Genomic DNA, 14,409 nt, shown 5'->3' with positions numbered 1-14,409 from the left:
CCCATAGTGGTAAAATGGTCTAAAAATGAGGAAAAAGTGTTAATCCTGTTTTTTCCGTGCTTCAGCAAAGTATAAATGAGGGCGTATGTTAGACACACACGTAACACATCTGGCCCCTACAGCCGAAACAGTAAATAGTTATAGGGGCAGATATACTATTGTTTCACGCAAAGCAATGCATCAAGGCAAGTTTCTGTGCTGCATTGCTTGAAAGGGAGAGGACAGAATGCTATAAATTAACAAAGATATGGAGCATCTCTGCCTATGCCTTGTCCTGGATCAGTGTGTGTTGCCAAGACCCAACGCAGGCACCCTTGCACCATAGTGCAAAGGTGCATGTGTTATGGACTGTTTTTGTGCAGGGAGGGATACTTTTCTGCACAAAAACAATCTTTGGAGGCATTTTCCTCTTTCAATGTGTGCTGCAGAAAGCTGCACATGTGGAAAGAGGTATTAGCTAGGAGAAAAATAAAGATATTTCTCCTCGTTACCCGTCTGTCAGGTAGACACACTATTTGGCGCAAACACAGGTTTACAAGTCTTAAGAAATATGGGTTTGTATCAAAATACATGAGTTGAGACATCGGAACGTCCATGAGCCACCCATGTAACATATATCCAACACAAAGTAAAGAAAGGTAGAGCTATGCGCTATCTTGCATTGCTTTGAATTTCTAAACTACGCAAAGCTGCACACCGTGGCTTTGTGTGACATAGTAAATGCCAAAAAGGATTTTGCATCGGGCTGAACCACAAAAGTGATGCAACCCCAATGCAGAATCAAAGGGAACCTGCCCCCTGGAGTCACAGGACAACAAGGTGCATGGTGAGCAAATCAATAATATATGATCAAAGAGTTCGTTTGTCTCATTGAGGAACTCAGTTGTGTACATTCTATTTAAATAATAACACTGTCCTTCAACAATTACACTAGCTACTCGTAGAGGCAAAAATGTGTTTTCAAGCCACGTGGAATGCTTATAGGGTAGTATAAGCAAGCATGCCATCTATTTTGAATGTGTCCTCATGTAATGCAACTGGTGCTATGTAAAGTGCTCTGATACCCAATTCGGGTCAAGTTCGCGCTATATAAAACTCTGTAAAAAAAAAAAAAACATTTTGCAAAATCAGAAGTCACTGTGGCCAGATTGGCATAAACGTTCTAGTGGGGTTAATTAAAACATAGATCAAATGCTCTCTTTCAGCATTTCTCTTGCTTAGTCATTTGCGAAGAATCAGGACTCCAGGTATAATGAGATTTATGATATTAATGCGCTATCTTTCCCTGTCAACAAGGTCTTTTTTAATCAGTCTCTTTCAATACAGTGCACTCTTAAGGCCATTTGTGGTGGCGATATAAGGGCCTTAATGCAACGCTAGCCTGAGCTATGCTTGGGTGTTGTATATTTTGACGTAGAATTGTATTTTGTCTATTATACAAGCCAAACAACTCTTTAATCTTTAACAAAACCATGCCAAAATCAAGTGATAAACCTCTAAGTAAAATGCACTGACTGGCGCCAAGAGCCAAAATATAAGGTGATACTTTCATTCAAGTGCAATTTCAAATGAAATTACCAGATCTGTACAATTCTGAACCAATGACATTAGTTCTAAAACTTAGGTTTAACTACTGTCAGAACCTATTCCAGGGGGCTCTTGAGCAAGCAGGAGTTACTGGGCCTACTGTGGAAGTTGAGGTGTTATTATTCTTGAGGTCCCTGGCCCTGACTTACTATGCATCTCGAGCAATTGGGCCAAGTACCTTTTCAGCACTTGCCTCTCAGTAGTAAAGCGGGTAGAGCAGTCCAAGGCTTTTCGGGGCAGGAGGTAAAAACAGGATAGTGAACACACACTCACAGACCTAAGTACATTCAATAACAGCAACACATGATTTTCCAGGCTAAAACTGTCAGGGCTCTAGTGTTCAATAGGTGGCTCCCTGGTTCCCACTTGCCTCTCCCTGACCTTAGTGGTTATTCTCCATTCACTATATGCGACATTCAGGTTAGGCTCCACTAGCAGTCCAGGTCTCAGGAGTCCCACCCCAACTCTGTTAGAAAAGTCAAAAGGGTTTCAGCACTGAAGTGCTATCTGGCAGACAAGCTCCACTAGGGCCTTCCAGCATGTTGATCTATCTTATCCACACCAGCAGGTATTTTCCGATCAGAGTCTCCAAAAGCATCTCTGCAGGAGCCATTGCTGGGTGTCCCTGCTGCTCCTCCGATGTGATAGTAAGTTCCCCTTGATCTTCATCACAGGTGAAGGGATGGGGAAGTTTTCAGCTGTTGGTCCCCGGCCCCCAGTCAGGCTACAGGCCCACATGGATCACCACTGCAGCCTCTCCTCATGATGATGACCCCAACCAGGCTATGATCCTTGTCTTGTCTGGTGGCTTCCTGGCATACAGGGTCAGCACAGTTGCTCCTCACTCATGGGATGGACCGATCAGCACAGCAGTAGGTTCCTCTTCTAGGCAGCCCCCCTCTGGTATTCGGAGTTGCTGACTTACACACTGCATACGGGCAATCATCTGATCAGCACAGCTAGCGTCACAGCGGCTCCATCTTCCGGGGTCACTGACTTACACACTGCAAGCCAGCAACAGCCTGATTGACACAGCTAGCTCCACGGCAGCCCCTTCTGACATACAGGGTTGCTGACTTACACACTGCATAAGGGCAATAGCCCAATCAGAACTGCAAACTTCACTGTGGCCCTCTCTGGCATACAGAGTTGCCAAATTACACAGTGCTTACTGGAGAATACCCGATCGGCATAGCTAATTTCACAGTGGCCCCCTCTGGCATATGGGGTTGGTTACTTACACAGCACACAAGGGTGACAGCCCGATCGACTTGGCTAACCTCACAATGCCCCCCTCTTGCATATGGGGTCACCGAATTGAACCTGCACGCAGACAATGACTCAATCGATGCAGCACCTGTCTCCTCACTACATAAATGTACTCATTGGACCTCACTCCCTTCAGTGCTCTCCTCTTCCCCAAAGGCTCACTGATCTTGGCAAGCAGACAGGCCATAGTGCTCCAAGTTCCAGAGGCATGTAGTCGTGGATGTCCCTGAGTGAATACCCCTCACTCAGCTAGGAGACTGGTATGCCTTGACCCACAGTCCTTGTCAAAGGCACAAGTCTTGCAGAGCTTCTCCTCCTTGCGCAGCCTGACTGGCTGCTTGACAGTTGACAGTTTTGAGGGCCTCGAGCTCCCCTTCTTATAGTCCATTTCCAGACACCAAATGTGATTCAGGGTCTGACGCTTTGAAGTTTATTTTGTTGTCTGCTTCCTTTTGAAGTGTCCTCTCCTCTGCCCAGCCCTTCCTCCATAAAACAGGCTGTCACACAGGGCCGGACTGGGAACCAAAAACGGCCCTGGCAAAGTGCTCGGCCGCATCCCCCCCTCCCCCCGGGGGTTGGGGGTGCCGCTGAGCTCTTTGCCAGGGCCGGTTTCAGCCGATTTTGTTACAGGGCTGATTTTGCAGCTATGCTACAAATACGGCCCTGTAACAAAAATGGCCCCCAGGGGCCCCAAACCAGCCCCCCACCTGTGTGGCGCACCGAGGGATTGCTCGGTGCCCGCTACGGCCAGTCCGGCCCTGCTGTCACGGCAGGGGTGAATTCAAATTTGATAGCCCCACAACACATGCCATGGGAGTGACTAGAGGTTCACACCTGGATGTCAGCCACAATGATACGAGTATCAAAAGGTTACCTCAGGGCCCCAGCCCTACTCTTTATGGTTCTCTTATCAGCCCCATCTTCATCCCTGAGATGTGCCCAGGCCCCCTTACAGTCGTCTCTTGCTGAATCAAAGAGCACCCTTTGAAGTGTCTCCTTCTCCAGGGTGTGTCCAACCCAGCTCCCAGGAATGCAGCAATCTAGAAATCTGTCTGGTAGGAGTCCTCTACCTCCGCATGCTCCTCCAGTCAAGCCTGGGTCTCGCAAAATGGAAAGAGCATCTTCCATTTATTGTACCATTCACAGGCAGGCATACACCCCACACATGCACACAACACACACACACTGTAGAGCATTACATACTAACTTGATGCAGGCCAACGGCGAGTTAAGCACAAAGCAGCCGAGCTCTACACGAGTGAGTCTGAAGGCCTTACTCCTGTGACAGAGGTAAAATGAGCTGTTCACAGCAACCGATCACTACACGGTATGCTTCCATCACCGCGCTTCTGCTGCTTAACTCCGCCAAATGTAGTAGCCTTTCACCACTATGAAGCTAGCACATTGGGAACCCATTCCAGTCCAACAAGACCGCAATCCATGAGGAGGCCCATATCAAAGCGCACATGCATGATCTGTGTTGGCCCATGACACCAAAAATCAGCACAAGGGATCCAGACATAGTTGCAGCTCGGGCACTCTGAGCAGGGGTGCATGTCCATCACCATGCAAAGGACTTTTCCGTCCCAACAACTACATTTTCTTCATAGACATCTTGTATCATATGTTTGAACCCCACCTTCATTGCCTTCCTCAACTTCCAGAACCTGCAATGGTGAGGTAGGCAGACCATAACAATGCTTACAAATAGCAATAAACATCATAGTTTCCAAAATGTTCACCTTTTCATCAGTTTCAGGGGTGACTTTGTAGTATGATAGCGCTGCATTGGTCAGGATGCAGAAGTAACACCGCCACTGGAACTTCTGGAAACAAGAAATAGGAAATCTCGTCAATGTTAAGGACAGAAACAAGAATGGAAAGACACCTCTACTGTAGAGTGAAATCAAAGACACACATCTCCTGGGATAAACTTGATTCTAGAGGATGCTCTTGCAACCCTGCAACAAAGAATCAGGGCACAAAAAGAAGCTGTTTGCATACAAATCCTCACCGGGCTACTTGTGCTTTATTGTTTCAGTGATTGCAAGCCAGAGCGCAGAATGATGCAACAATCTAAAAGCAGCATCACATTAAAGGTGACTTTGATAGCAGAAAACAAACATTTCTCAAATCTGTTTAACGATCCCAGACATGTTTTGCCCTAGGCTGGACTCGTAAAAGTGATTAAATGTGCATGCTTGGAGAGAAATGAAGGTCAAGAGCTGGCTTATACTGATCCTCCTCTACAACAATAGAAAGCAGTAGTAAACAACTGTGGCATAAGAGTAACCCTCTCAGTGATCAAATACACGCCACACAGCATCACTGCAGCCCTTTTCATTCTGGGATATCACACCAGAATGAAGGCACTAGCAAACATGGTGGGCATTCACATTTTCAGTAGGACACTTTCGCTTTTTAGTTCCATTGCTTCCTAAAAACAGAGACTAATGTTGTTGGGACTTGACCTACCGATGCGTAGTAGAAGGAAGTGCACCCCGCCCTAAAGTTATTTAACTTTGAGTGAATCAGGTATCCTGACTTTATTTTAGCAACAACAAACACAATTCTGCATGCGAGCTGAGGCCCAGGCCCAAAACTAACCTGGAGACCCATAGCCTTGTGTAAAGTTCCACTGATGTGATGTGCTCACACCCTGCTCTGACATCCATCGGCATCTGTTGAGTGGGTGTTGTTTGTATGGTGCCTGCTGGCAGGGCTGCTTGTTAGTTATAAGTGAATGTATTCTATAAGCCAGTGAGCGCCGTTATGGATTGCACTTAGCTTAGACACAACAGAATATGAAGGTGTTAATAAAGTCTACCCAGAGACTGGAAGTGTCTGACCTGCATTCCGAATTAGTTGGAAGATGTCCCAGACAGACTGAGAGGTGGATGGACAGAGACAGGGTTGCACTGCCATCTGGGTGATGGTACAGGAATGGGAGTGACTCAGCAGATTCTGATGTTAGGCTAGTGGGAGAGAAGTTTCTAGGCAGGGCTTGGACCTTTTGTCTTTCTTTTGAGTGGCCCATCCTGGAAGTCTGACGACAGCTAGCTGAAGAGTTTCACAGTCATAGTGCTCCTATTATGGGCACCCCCGCTTAGAACCAGCATCCTCAATACTTGCTGTGAGACCCATCACATTATACCAAGAATTGTCTGTGCTGCAAAAATAAAATGAAGTTATGAAGGGGAACCGCCCCAAACTGGTTCCTGAACTGTAGACACATCCTCTGAGAGAAAACTCGGAATAAATGTGCCACCCAGACCTTCACACTTAGCTCCAGTTCCACACTGCTTCACTGACCAAGGTCAGGGGTGCACTACAGAGTACTTGAAAACCTGCTGTGATCTATTGGTGGTATGACAGAAAGTCAGTCTCCCTGAGGCGAGGGAACATTGCCTGAAACTGTGCAACTTGCTGCTTTCTGGAGAAAGCAGTGGGTCTGCATAAACCTGGAAGCCTGCCTGCCTGCATGTTAGAGGGGAGAAGGAGATAGACTTGTCCCACAGGAGAAGAATCAAAGCCGCTGAATCTGGGGGAGGGACAGAAGAGCCATTTTGCCCAAAAGAGTGTTCCAGAGCCAACTTGTGTGAACCCAAGAGGCTCCTGACCGCCCTGTTCAACCAAAAACCACGTTCATCATCAAGGAGATTCAGCTGAGCGTCTTCTGCTGCGATCGCCATAGAGGAAGCAAAGTACCTGTGCTAACTCTACCTTCAGTCACCGTACCTGAAGGCTGCAACGCCACGCCCAGACTGCGGGAACAGATTCCTGAGAATACTGACTGAACTTGCTAAACAGAACCACTTGGTGCGCCTCTTCAATAATATCTCAAACTGCAAAACAGAACTGCCTACTCAAGAGTATTGGTTGACCAATGGGTCACAGACTGCATGGAAGCTGCTCATTTTCTAGCCGACCTGATCCTGAACCTGCGCATAACTCACACCCTTCCAGCTCTACTGTGCAGTAAGCCCTATAGATTCCATAGTGATCATTTCGGAAGTGCTACACCCTCCTTTATGTACCCCATAGCATCTTTATCATGTGATTAAAGTACTTCTATTTTCATAACAAACTGAACTAGATTAGACATTCACTTATTGGGTCTGTTGTGTGACTGTTGTGTTCTAAGTCGCTACCCCATAATATATCCCAGAGACACCTTGGACTGCTTGCACTCGCCACCTTGAACGTCTAGTATGGAAGGGGTTTACTTGCCTCATTGTGCATTTTCATAGTAGGACAGGACCTAAAACATCAGTGGTAAACACCGCTAACACCCATGATTGGTTCCAGTATCACCTTTGTGCCCTGTGGCCCCCAACACAGGTTGTGACAGATATCTATCTAAACATGACAGTTTAGATGTGGAATCAAAGCATTGGAAAAAATCAAACCTGATTTGCTTCATTCACTGCAGGAGAAAAACACAATATAAGATCTATCACAGTGCAACCCCACCCCAAGGAATAATCATAATCCTTGTCATGGTGGACTCTTAAAGTCACCAAATTAACCTGACCTGAACCACCTGGTAGCCAAGAAACAGAACAGACAGGTATAACTTAGGGCAATGTCTAAAGTATTTCTGCAGTACTAAAAAAGAAATGCAAAACAATTAAAATCCCAAAATAATTTAGAAAATGAGTAAAATGTATTAAATAACATGACACCAACATTACACAAATCCAATAAGGGGAACAAGAGATATGAATTTTTAAAGTTTTAAATAGTAATAGCACCAAGAAGCACAAAGTGTCAATGGTATTCAATGGACGTGGTTGTCCAGACCTAGGCACCATTTGACGTAGACTGCGATGGAGAGTGGCTCCAATACACCACCTGGTTCATCCTGGTAAAAAATTTAACCTTTTAACTTTAGTTCTTTAAGTCCCAATACACCACAGGAATGTACTTCTAAAGCCCTAAGGACCACAAGAGAGGCACTTAGAGACTCAAAGGATCTCATGCCCACCAACAGCAGGCTCCAGTCGAGGTCCTGTTGCCACTGACCAGCTGGGTTATTGCAGGAAAAGGCCGCCTGTAGCCTGTAGCTTTAACAGTAGGTTAAGGTTAACCTTATGACCACTAGAATGCACTTCTTTGTCTCCAGTACAGACAACAGTAGGTCCTTCAGGGCTCTTCTCAGGTCGCAGACTGCAAGTTCAGTATTCATCTGTTTGTACTCAGGTTCCACTGGTGTTCGAAGTGGGTGCCTGGAGATACCACATGTATGCCTGGCACAAGCTACTCAATGAGAATCTCTCTTGGGAACACCCCAATCAATGGAGTAAAAGACTCTGGGGCAACCCTACCTACTTTATTCCAGATGGCAAAAGTCTTTGACAACACTACACTTAGGCGCTAAGGAGTGGGGTGGGGGTGTGAGTGTGGGGGGTGTATGCGTGTGATGCCCTACAGTAATCATTGTATCTTCCACATCTAACATCAAAATGTAGTTTGAGGAAGGCACTGTACACCTCATTAATCCCAGAGACAGAAGTCTGGTAGAACAAAAGTAGAGATCTCCTGCAACCAGACAGTCGATTGGGGAGCCACTCGTAGCCGTGTTTGAGCTGAGGAAAGACTTGCTGATTACTCCCGTGTTCACCCCTGGACTTGCCTGGTGAATTTGGATTTGCGCTATCTGGGGAAAGCAAACGCCGATTAGGGCCAGCAGAGAAGGCATCGTAGCGGGACTGCGAGCACTAGCCTGCACAGCGCGCCCTCCACCGCTGCAGCTGGGGCCTCTTCCTGCCCCCTCCTCCCAGCAGTTGATAACGGCTCGCGGCCCCCGCTTTGCGGGAGCTGCTCGTAGCCGTGTTTGAGCTGAGGAAAGACTTGCTGATTACTCCCGTGTTCACCCCTGGACTTGCCTCGTGAATTTGGATTTGCGCTATCTGGGAAAAGCAAACGCCGATTAGGGCCAGCAGAGAAGACATCGTAGCGGGACTGCGAGGACCAGCCTGCACAGCGCGCCCACCAACCGCTACAGCTGGGGCCTCTTCCTGCCCCCTACCTCCCTATATATAATCATAGCCAATTCCGTGTCTCGCGGGACGCGCGCGGGACCAGCCGGGCTAAGCCCGGGCAAAGGGCGGGCCATCTGTGGCCGTCCGGGGCTGGGCGCGGCTGGGCCCCCCCCCCCATTTATACCTGGATTCAGACTGGCAAAGTAAGAGAGTGTCACTTACGGTGATACTATTCCTCCTAATTATTACATTTTCGCTATAGTGGGTTTGGGTTAAGACTTTAAACATCAAGACTGAATTGATACTGAGTGAAACCTGTACTACCCATTGTGGTGGCCCTCTATTTTTGACAATTTTAGTTGAATTTCTATGCACTAATGACTACACGGGCTAACGCCACCAAGCAAACCCGGGGGGTTGGGTCGTTTAGAGGGACTTTGGACAATTATATCACCAGGGAAACATCTAGGTTAGAACAAGAAATAGCGCTCACAGAACGGCGCTTGTCCTCGGAGCTAATCCAAAATAGATGCTCATCTCTGGGTCCTATTTGCCATGTATCAACCCCAACAGTAGGTAACTCGCAAAATGATACAAATGGGGACACAACTATTCCCTTTTTACTACAAGATATAACAGCTTCTATACAATTAATTAGGTATACTACCACAAAAATTGCGAACATTAACTCGTCAGTGGATAATTCTGACGAAAGTTCCCAGGTAATCCCTCTAACACAACTCCCAACAAAGGAAACCCCACGCACACAGACCAGTCTAGCGCCACCACTGAAGAAAAGAAAGCGTAAGGGAGATACTCAAAATGGTAGATGCGCAAAAACACAAAAGACGGGCATAGACAACTTGGGATCTGTCTCAGAGAGCATTAGGCAGGACGACATCGCCCAAAATTCTACAGCGATCAAAGAACATTTGGGGGGTGTTGAAAAATTATTTAAATCACTTCTACTACCACTAGTGGGGAGGGTTAAAAAGGTTGTCAGATCAACTAGGAGTCATACAAAATGCACTTACCACGAATACTGACCTTTTGAAAGAACTCTCAACCCCCTGTCAGGGTCAAACCTTACCTCCCCCTCCACTGCCAGTGATTACAATGACAAATGGGCCAACCAATGTGAAACCCCCGACTACCTGTGTAGCGAAGACACTGCCCCCAATGCCCCCTGATAAGGTTTTGCAAGTACCTAAGGTAGCAGGAATGAGCCGTAGTACATCTGATTGCCCACAACCTATCCCCACTAGGAATACCTCCCCCCCCCCCGAAAAAAGTAAGACGTTCCCCGCCCAAAGTTGATTTGCCCCCAGAAGCGGCACCATATGTCGTGGTACTAACAGGGGTGCCAAAACTGGAAGCTGGTAAAATCGAACACTATCATGCCTTAAAAAATAAAGTTGTATACTGGTTGATGAATAACAGACCATTACCATCAAATATCAATGGTGAAATTCTTCACGTCAGAAGATTGGATTGGGTAGGGCACAGGCCCAAGGATATTAGGGGGGACATAATTATTGTCAACTTTAGAGACTACAGGGCCACCAGTTATATTAGGGATTGGTATACGGAGAGATGGAGGGAGGGAATTTCCACACGTGACCCTACATATTTCTACCCCCAGTCCCTGATATCGAACATGGTAAGAGATTGGGTGCCTCAGGGGTCCCGACTTGAATTTTAGAATCCCTACCTTCAATCGCTTTGCGGCATTCTCCGGATTAGATGGAGTAGATTGACTCCTAAATTATTAACTCAGGAACCAGCACTCTCCCATAAAAATAGTGCAAAGGCAATCTACCCATTGCGACCACCCAGGTAATTTGGCTATGCTGACAGTACCAGAACGAATATTCGAGGGACCGGAAAAAACAGACCCTGGGGGAGAGTATCCCGAAGCTGGGAATAGTCAGAATGGAGAAATAGAACCAGTGCATCCCTGCACCGATGAGAGACAGGTTGTGATAATGCCTCCAAGTGGGGTCCTACCAGTGAGGGCTGACTCGAGGTCACTGGGTAACAACTACTCTTCAGATAAATTGGCAATCAGGATACGGTCCTGGAATTCAGCGGGATTGCGACGTAAGGTGAAGAATAGCCTTTGGTTGGAGTTCGTCCAGAAATTCAGCATAATTTGCCTACAGGAGACCTGGTCTACCAATGAAATTCACCTTGTGGGTTTTAAAACATATTTTTCTCCGGCTCTAGCGGTAGCTTCTGGTAGAGCTAAAGGGGGTTTGATTATTTATATCTCCAATACCCTAGGGGCTATGAAAGTATCTAACGTTAAATTAGAAGGGACCTTTCAGATACTTACTCTTTCTTTTAACAAGACAGAAACAATAATTCTAGTGAATTTCTACAATAATCTTCCAGACGCAGAGTTAGTAGCATGTAGCATTAAAGGTTAGGAAAAAAGAATTAAAACAGGCCCTGTGGGACCAATTGCACGAGAGTAGTAGGAAAAAAGACAGCTCGGCGTTTTGGGTGGTGGTTAAGTTGCCATATCTAACCGACAACAAATCGGCACCAAATATTGATTCGCTATCGACGAATCTACCTGGGTGGACTACTTCTCAAAGATTTTTGCTACAGGGCCAGATCATTTGAGGCAGGAAGCAGCTCCGGGTCAAACACAATCTGTATCCCCTTACCCTATTCAACTAGATATCACGATTGAAGAGGTTCTTATTGCCCTTACATCTAGCAAGAATAGAAAGGCACCAGGACCGGATGGGGTCCCAGTAGACTTTTTTAAGTCTAATTTAGATCTATGGGCCCCACTGGTGACAAGAGTATTTAAGGCTTCCTGTGAGGTGGGGCTATTGGACTCATGGTCCAAGTCAATTATGGTCCCCATCTTTAAAAAGGGGGACCGTCAGGAGGTATCTTGCTATCGCCCAATCTCACTGCTGGACTCCTTGGGAAAGAGTTATTCTCGAACTCCTCCAACAGTGGGCGGAAGATGGAGAGATCCTCTCGGACCTTCAAATTGGGGTTTCGAGAGTGCCTGGGGAACGATAGACCAAGCACTAAATTTGGCACTGCTCCTAGGAAAATATGCTAGCGCGAAGAGAGGCTCGGTTTACATGGTCTATGTAGACCTATCAGCTGCCTTCGACTGCGTAGCCCATAATAAACTATGGGGCATTTTAGCGGAAATGGGAGTGGAAGAACCACTGCTGAATTTCCTGCGTGAAATGTATTCGAACGAATCAGCAACGGTAAGGTTTGGTACACAGGGCGAGTTAACGGCATCGTTCGGAATAGAGAGAGGAGTGAGACAAGGATGTGTCCTGGCCCCATTCCTCTTCACGCTTTATACCAATGGGCTGGAGAGGGGAATGATCACTGGGAGCCAGGACCTTCCTTCAGTAAAAAAATCGACCTATTCCCGCTCTTCTCTATGCCGACGATGCGGTGATACTCGCCAGAACACCCCTCGAACTCCAGAAGTCACTAAATAGGTATGCAGAATTTATGAACAACCTGGACCTACGCATAAACATCAAAAAAACCATTATTATGACAGTAGGTCCTGGGAAAAAAAAGCAAACTAATATCTACCTAGGAAAGGAGAAATTAGGTTCCAGAGACCAGTATCCATATTTAGGCATCATTATGGATAATAGACTCAACTGGAAACCAGCCATCGAGTCAAGAAAACTTCTCTTAATGAGATCAACAACCGCCCTGGTAAATTTTTCGAAAGAAATGGGTAAAAGACCCCCATTAGAACTCCTCCAGATATACAAGGCTAAATGTCAATCAGTTGCTTTGTACGGGGCAGGTCTCTGGGGGTACGTAAAAAATAATGCCCTACAATCTGTGGAAAATGCTTTCCTGAGGTTCTTGCTAGTTGCCCCAAAGACCACCTCCACGTATTCTTGCCACATTGAGCTGGGTATCCCCTATTTGACTGATTTAGTAAAAATGGAACCACTCCTCCTGTGGCACCGTATTTGGTCAACAGATAAAAAAAATGTAACCCAGGGTATTATTCTAGATTGTATGTCTCTCGATCAGTGCCATAAAATTGGCTGGTTGGTATATGTAAAACGTTTCTTAACCGACCTAGGCCTGGAAAAACATTATTCCGTTCCCTCTTCCATCCGGTCTTTAACAAGGAAGTCATTGAAGGTTATGTGCTTAGCACACTTAGATGAACTAAGATTGGCGAAAGAAATTGTTAAACCATCTGTTCAACAGTCCATAGCCATTCAAACCACCTTCTCCATTCAGCCATACCTAACCCAAAACTTCACTGTATTTGAAAGATTTCTTCTGGTTAGATTTAGGCTAAATGCCTTCCACCGTCTGGTTGCCTTCCGCAGCCCAAAAATTGGGGTCCAGAATTACCACAATGCCCTTGTGATGACACCTCGGTGCAGGCAACAATTCATACCCTGTTTATTTGTAAATTTTATACGGAACACAGAAAGACATGGTTGCTGCCAATACTACAATTCATGGGCATTAGAAGATGCCGCCCGGCCCTGATTTATTTACAATTTCTGGAAGTGGAGGGCATATCGAGGCACATTGTTAGATTCTTGAAATGTATTTTCCGACATCGTTCTAACTTATAATGAAATTAGGTCTTAAACTTGTACGCTATACTGTGTGTTTTATATTGATTGTGTACAAATTATTAACTGAAAATTATGATTATTAAATTGTGGCACTAAGTCATATTGTACATCTAATTCCTCTCGGGAGATATAAAATTGGCATCAATTTTTTACATATTATGTTTATCAAATTTTTATTTTAAAATGTAAAACTGAATTGTATTTGCAATAATTGCTTTTATGGGTTTTTTCTTGTTACAAAAAACCGAATAAAGTCTTTTCTGTTTCTGATTCTGATTCAGTCGATTGCCCAGAACTCTTTTGGCATCCTGTGTCCCTTCTCTTTGAGTGCGTCCCCAGTGTGTAGGAAACTGACATTTTCCTGCAGTTGTCCCCCCACTTAGTGCCCCCATTAGAACTACTAGGTGCTGGTTGTTAACTCTGACAGTGCACTGAAGCCTGCTAACCTGGCTCGAGTGCCAGTGCTCTTTTCCTAGAACTAAATTTAACACCCCTATAAGTTCCTAGTAAATTATACCAAGGTATCTAGGGCATGGTCACTAATGGGGGTCCCTAAGGGCTACATCATGTATTGTGCCACCCTAAGGGACCCACACCCAAATACATGCAGACAGCCATTGCACGCTGCTTGAAATGGTGCAAATCATTGTGAAAACATGACATGGTACACACCCAGTGTGCCATGCCAAGGACACTGCATATAATAAATGTAAGTCACCCCTACAGCAGGCCTTGTAGCCCTAAGTCAGGGTACATTATTTTACCTGTGAGGACATATCTGCCTGTGCAGTTTTGCCCTTGTGCGGTCTCGTTGACTTACTAGATGGTACAAGTGAGCATGGAAACCATCTTAAATACATGTATTGGGCCCTGGTCATTCCCCAGCTATGTGTTGCTTTACTGAAACCTATGGTGTTTGGTATCAAACACCTTGTCTTAATAAATCTGTACTATTACCA

General features: G+C 45.8%; 1 protein-coding gene across 2 annotated transcripts in view; it reads right to left on the bottom strand.

The window, feature by feature from the left end:
* The window catches only part of LOC144785322 (uncharacterized), a 327,092-nt gene that overhangs the window by 279,501 nt on the left and 33,182 nt on the right, over positions 1-14,409 (bottom strand). For both annotated transcript variants that reach the window (XM_078664285.1, XM_078664286.1), the window contains exon 2: positions 4,599-4,682. In XM_078664285.1, the coding sequence (XP_078520411.1) occupies positions 4,599-4,682 (84 nt within the window). The remainder of the gene's footprint in view (positions 1-4,598; positions 4,683-14,409) is intronic.

The sequence above is a fragment of the Lissotriton helveticus genome, chromosome 10 (assembly GCF_964261635.1).
Source record: "Lissotriton helveticus chromosome 10, aLisHel1.1, whole genome shotgun sequence".
NCBI classification, from domain to species: Eukaryota; Metazoa; Chordata; class Amphibia; order Caudata; family Salamandridae; genus Lissotriton; species Lissotriton helveticus.
Note: the sequence above shows the minus strand (reverse complement) of the source record. Positions and strands in the feature narration are given on the sequence as shown.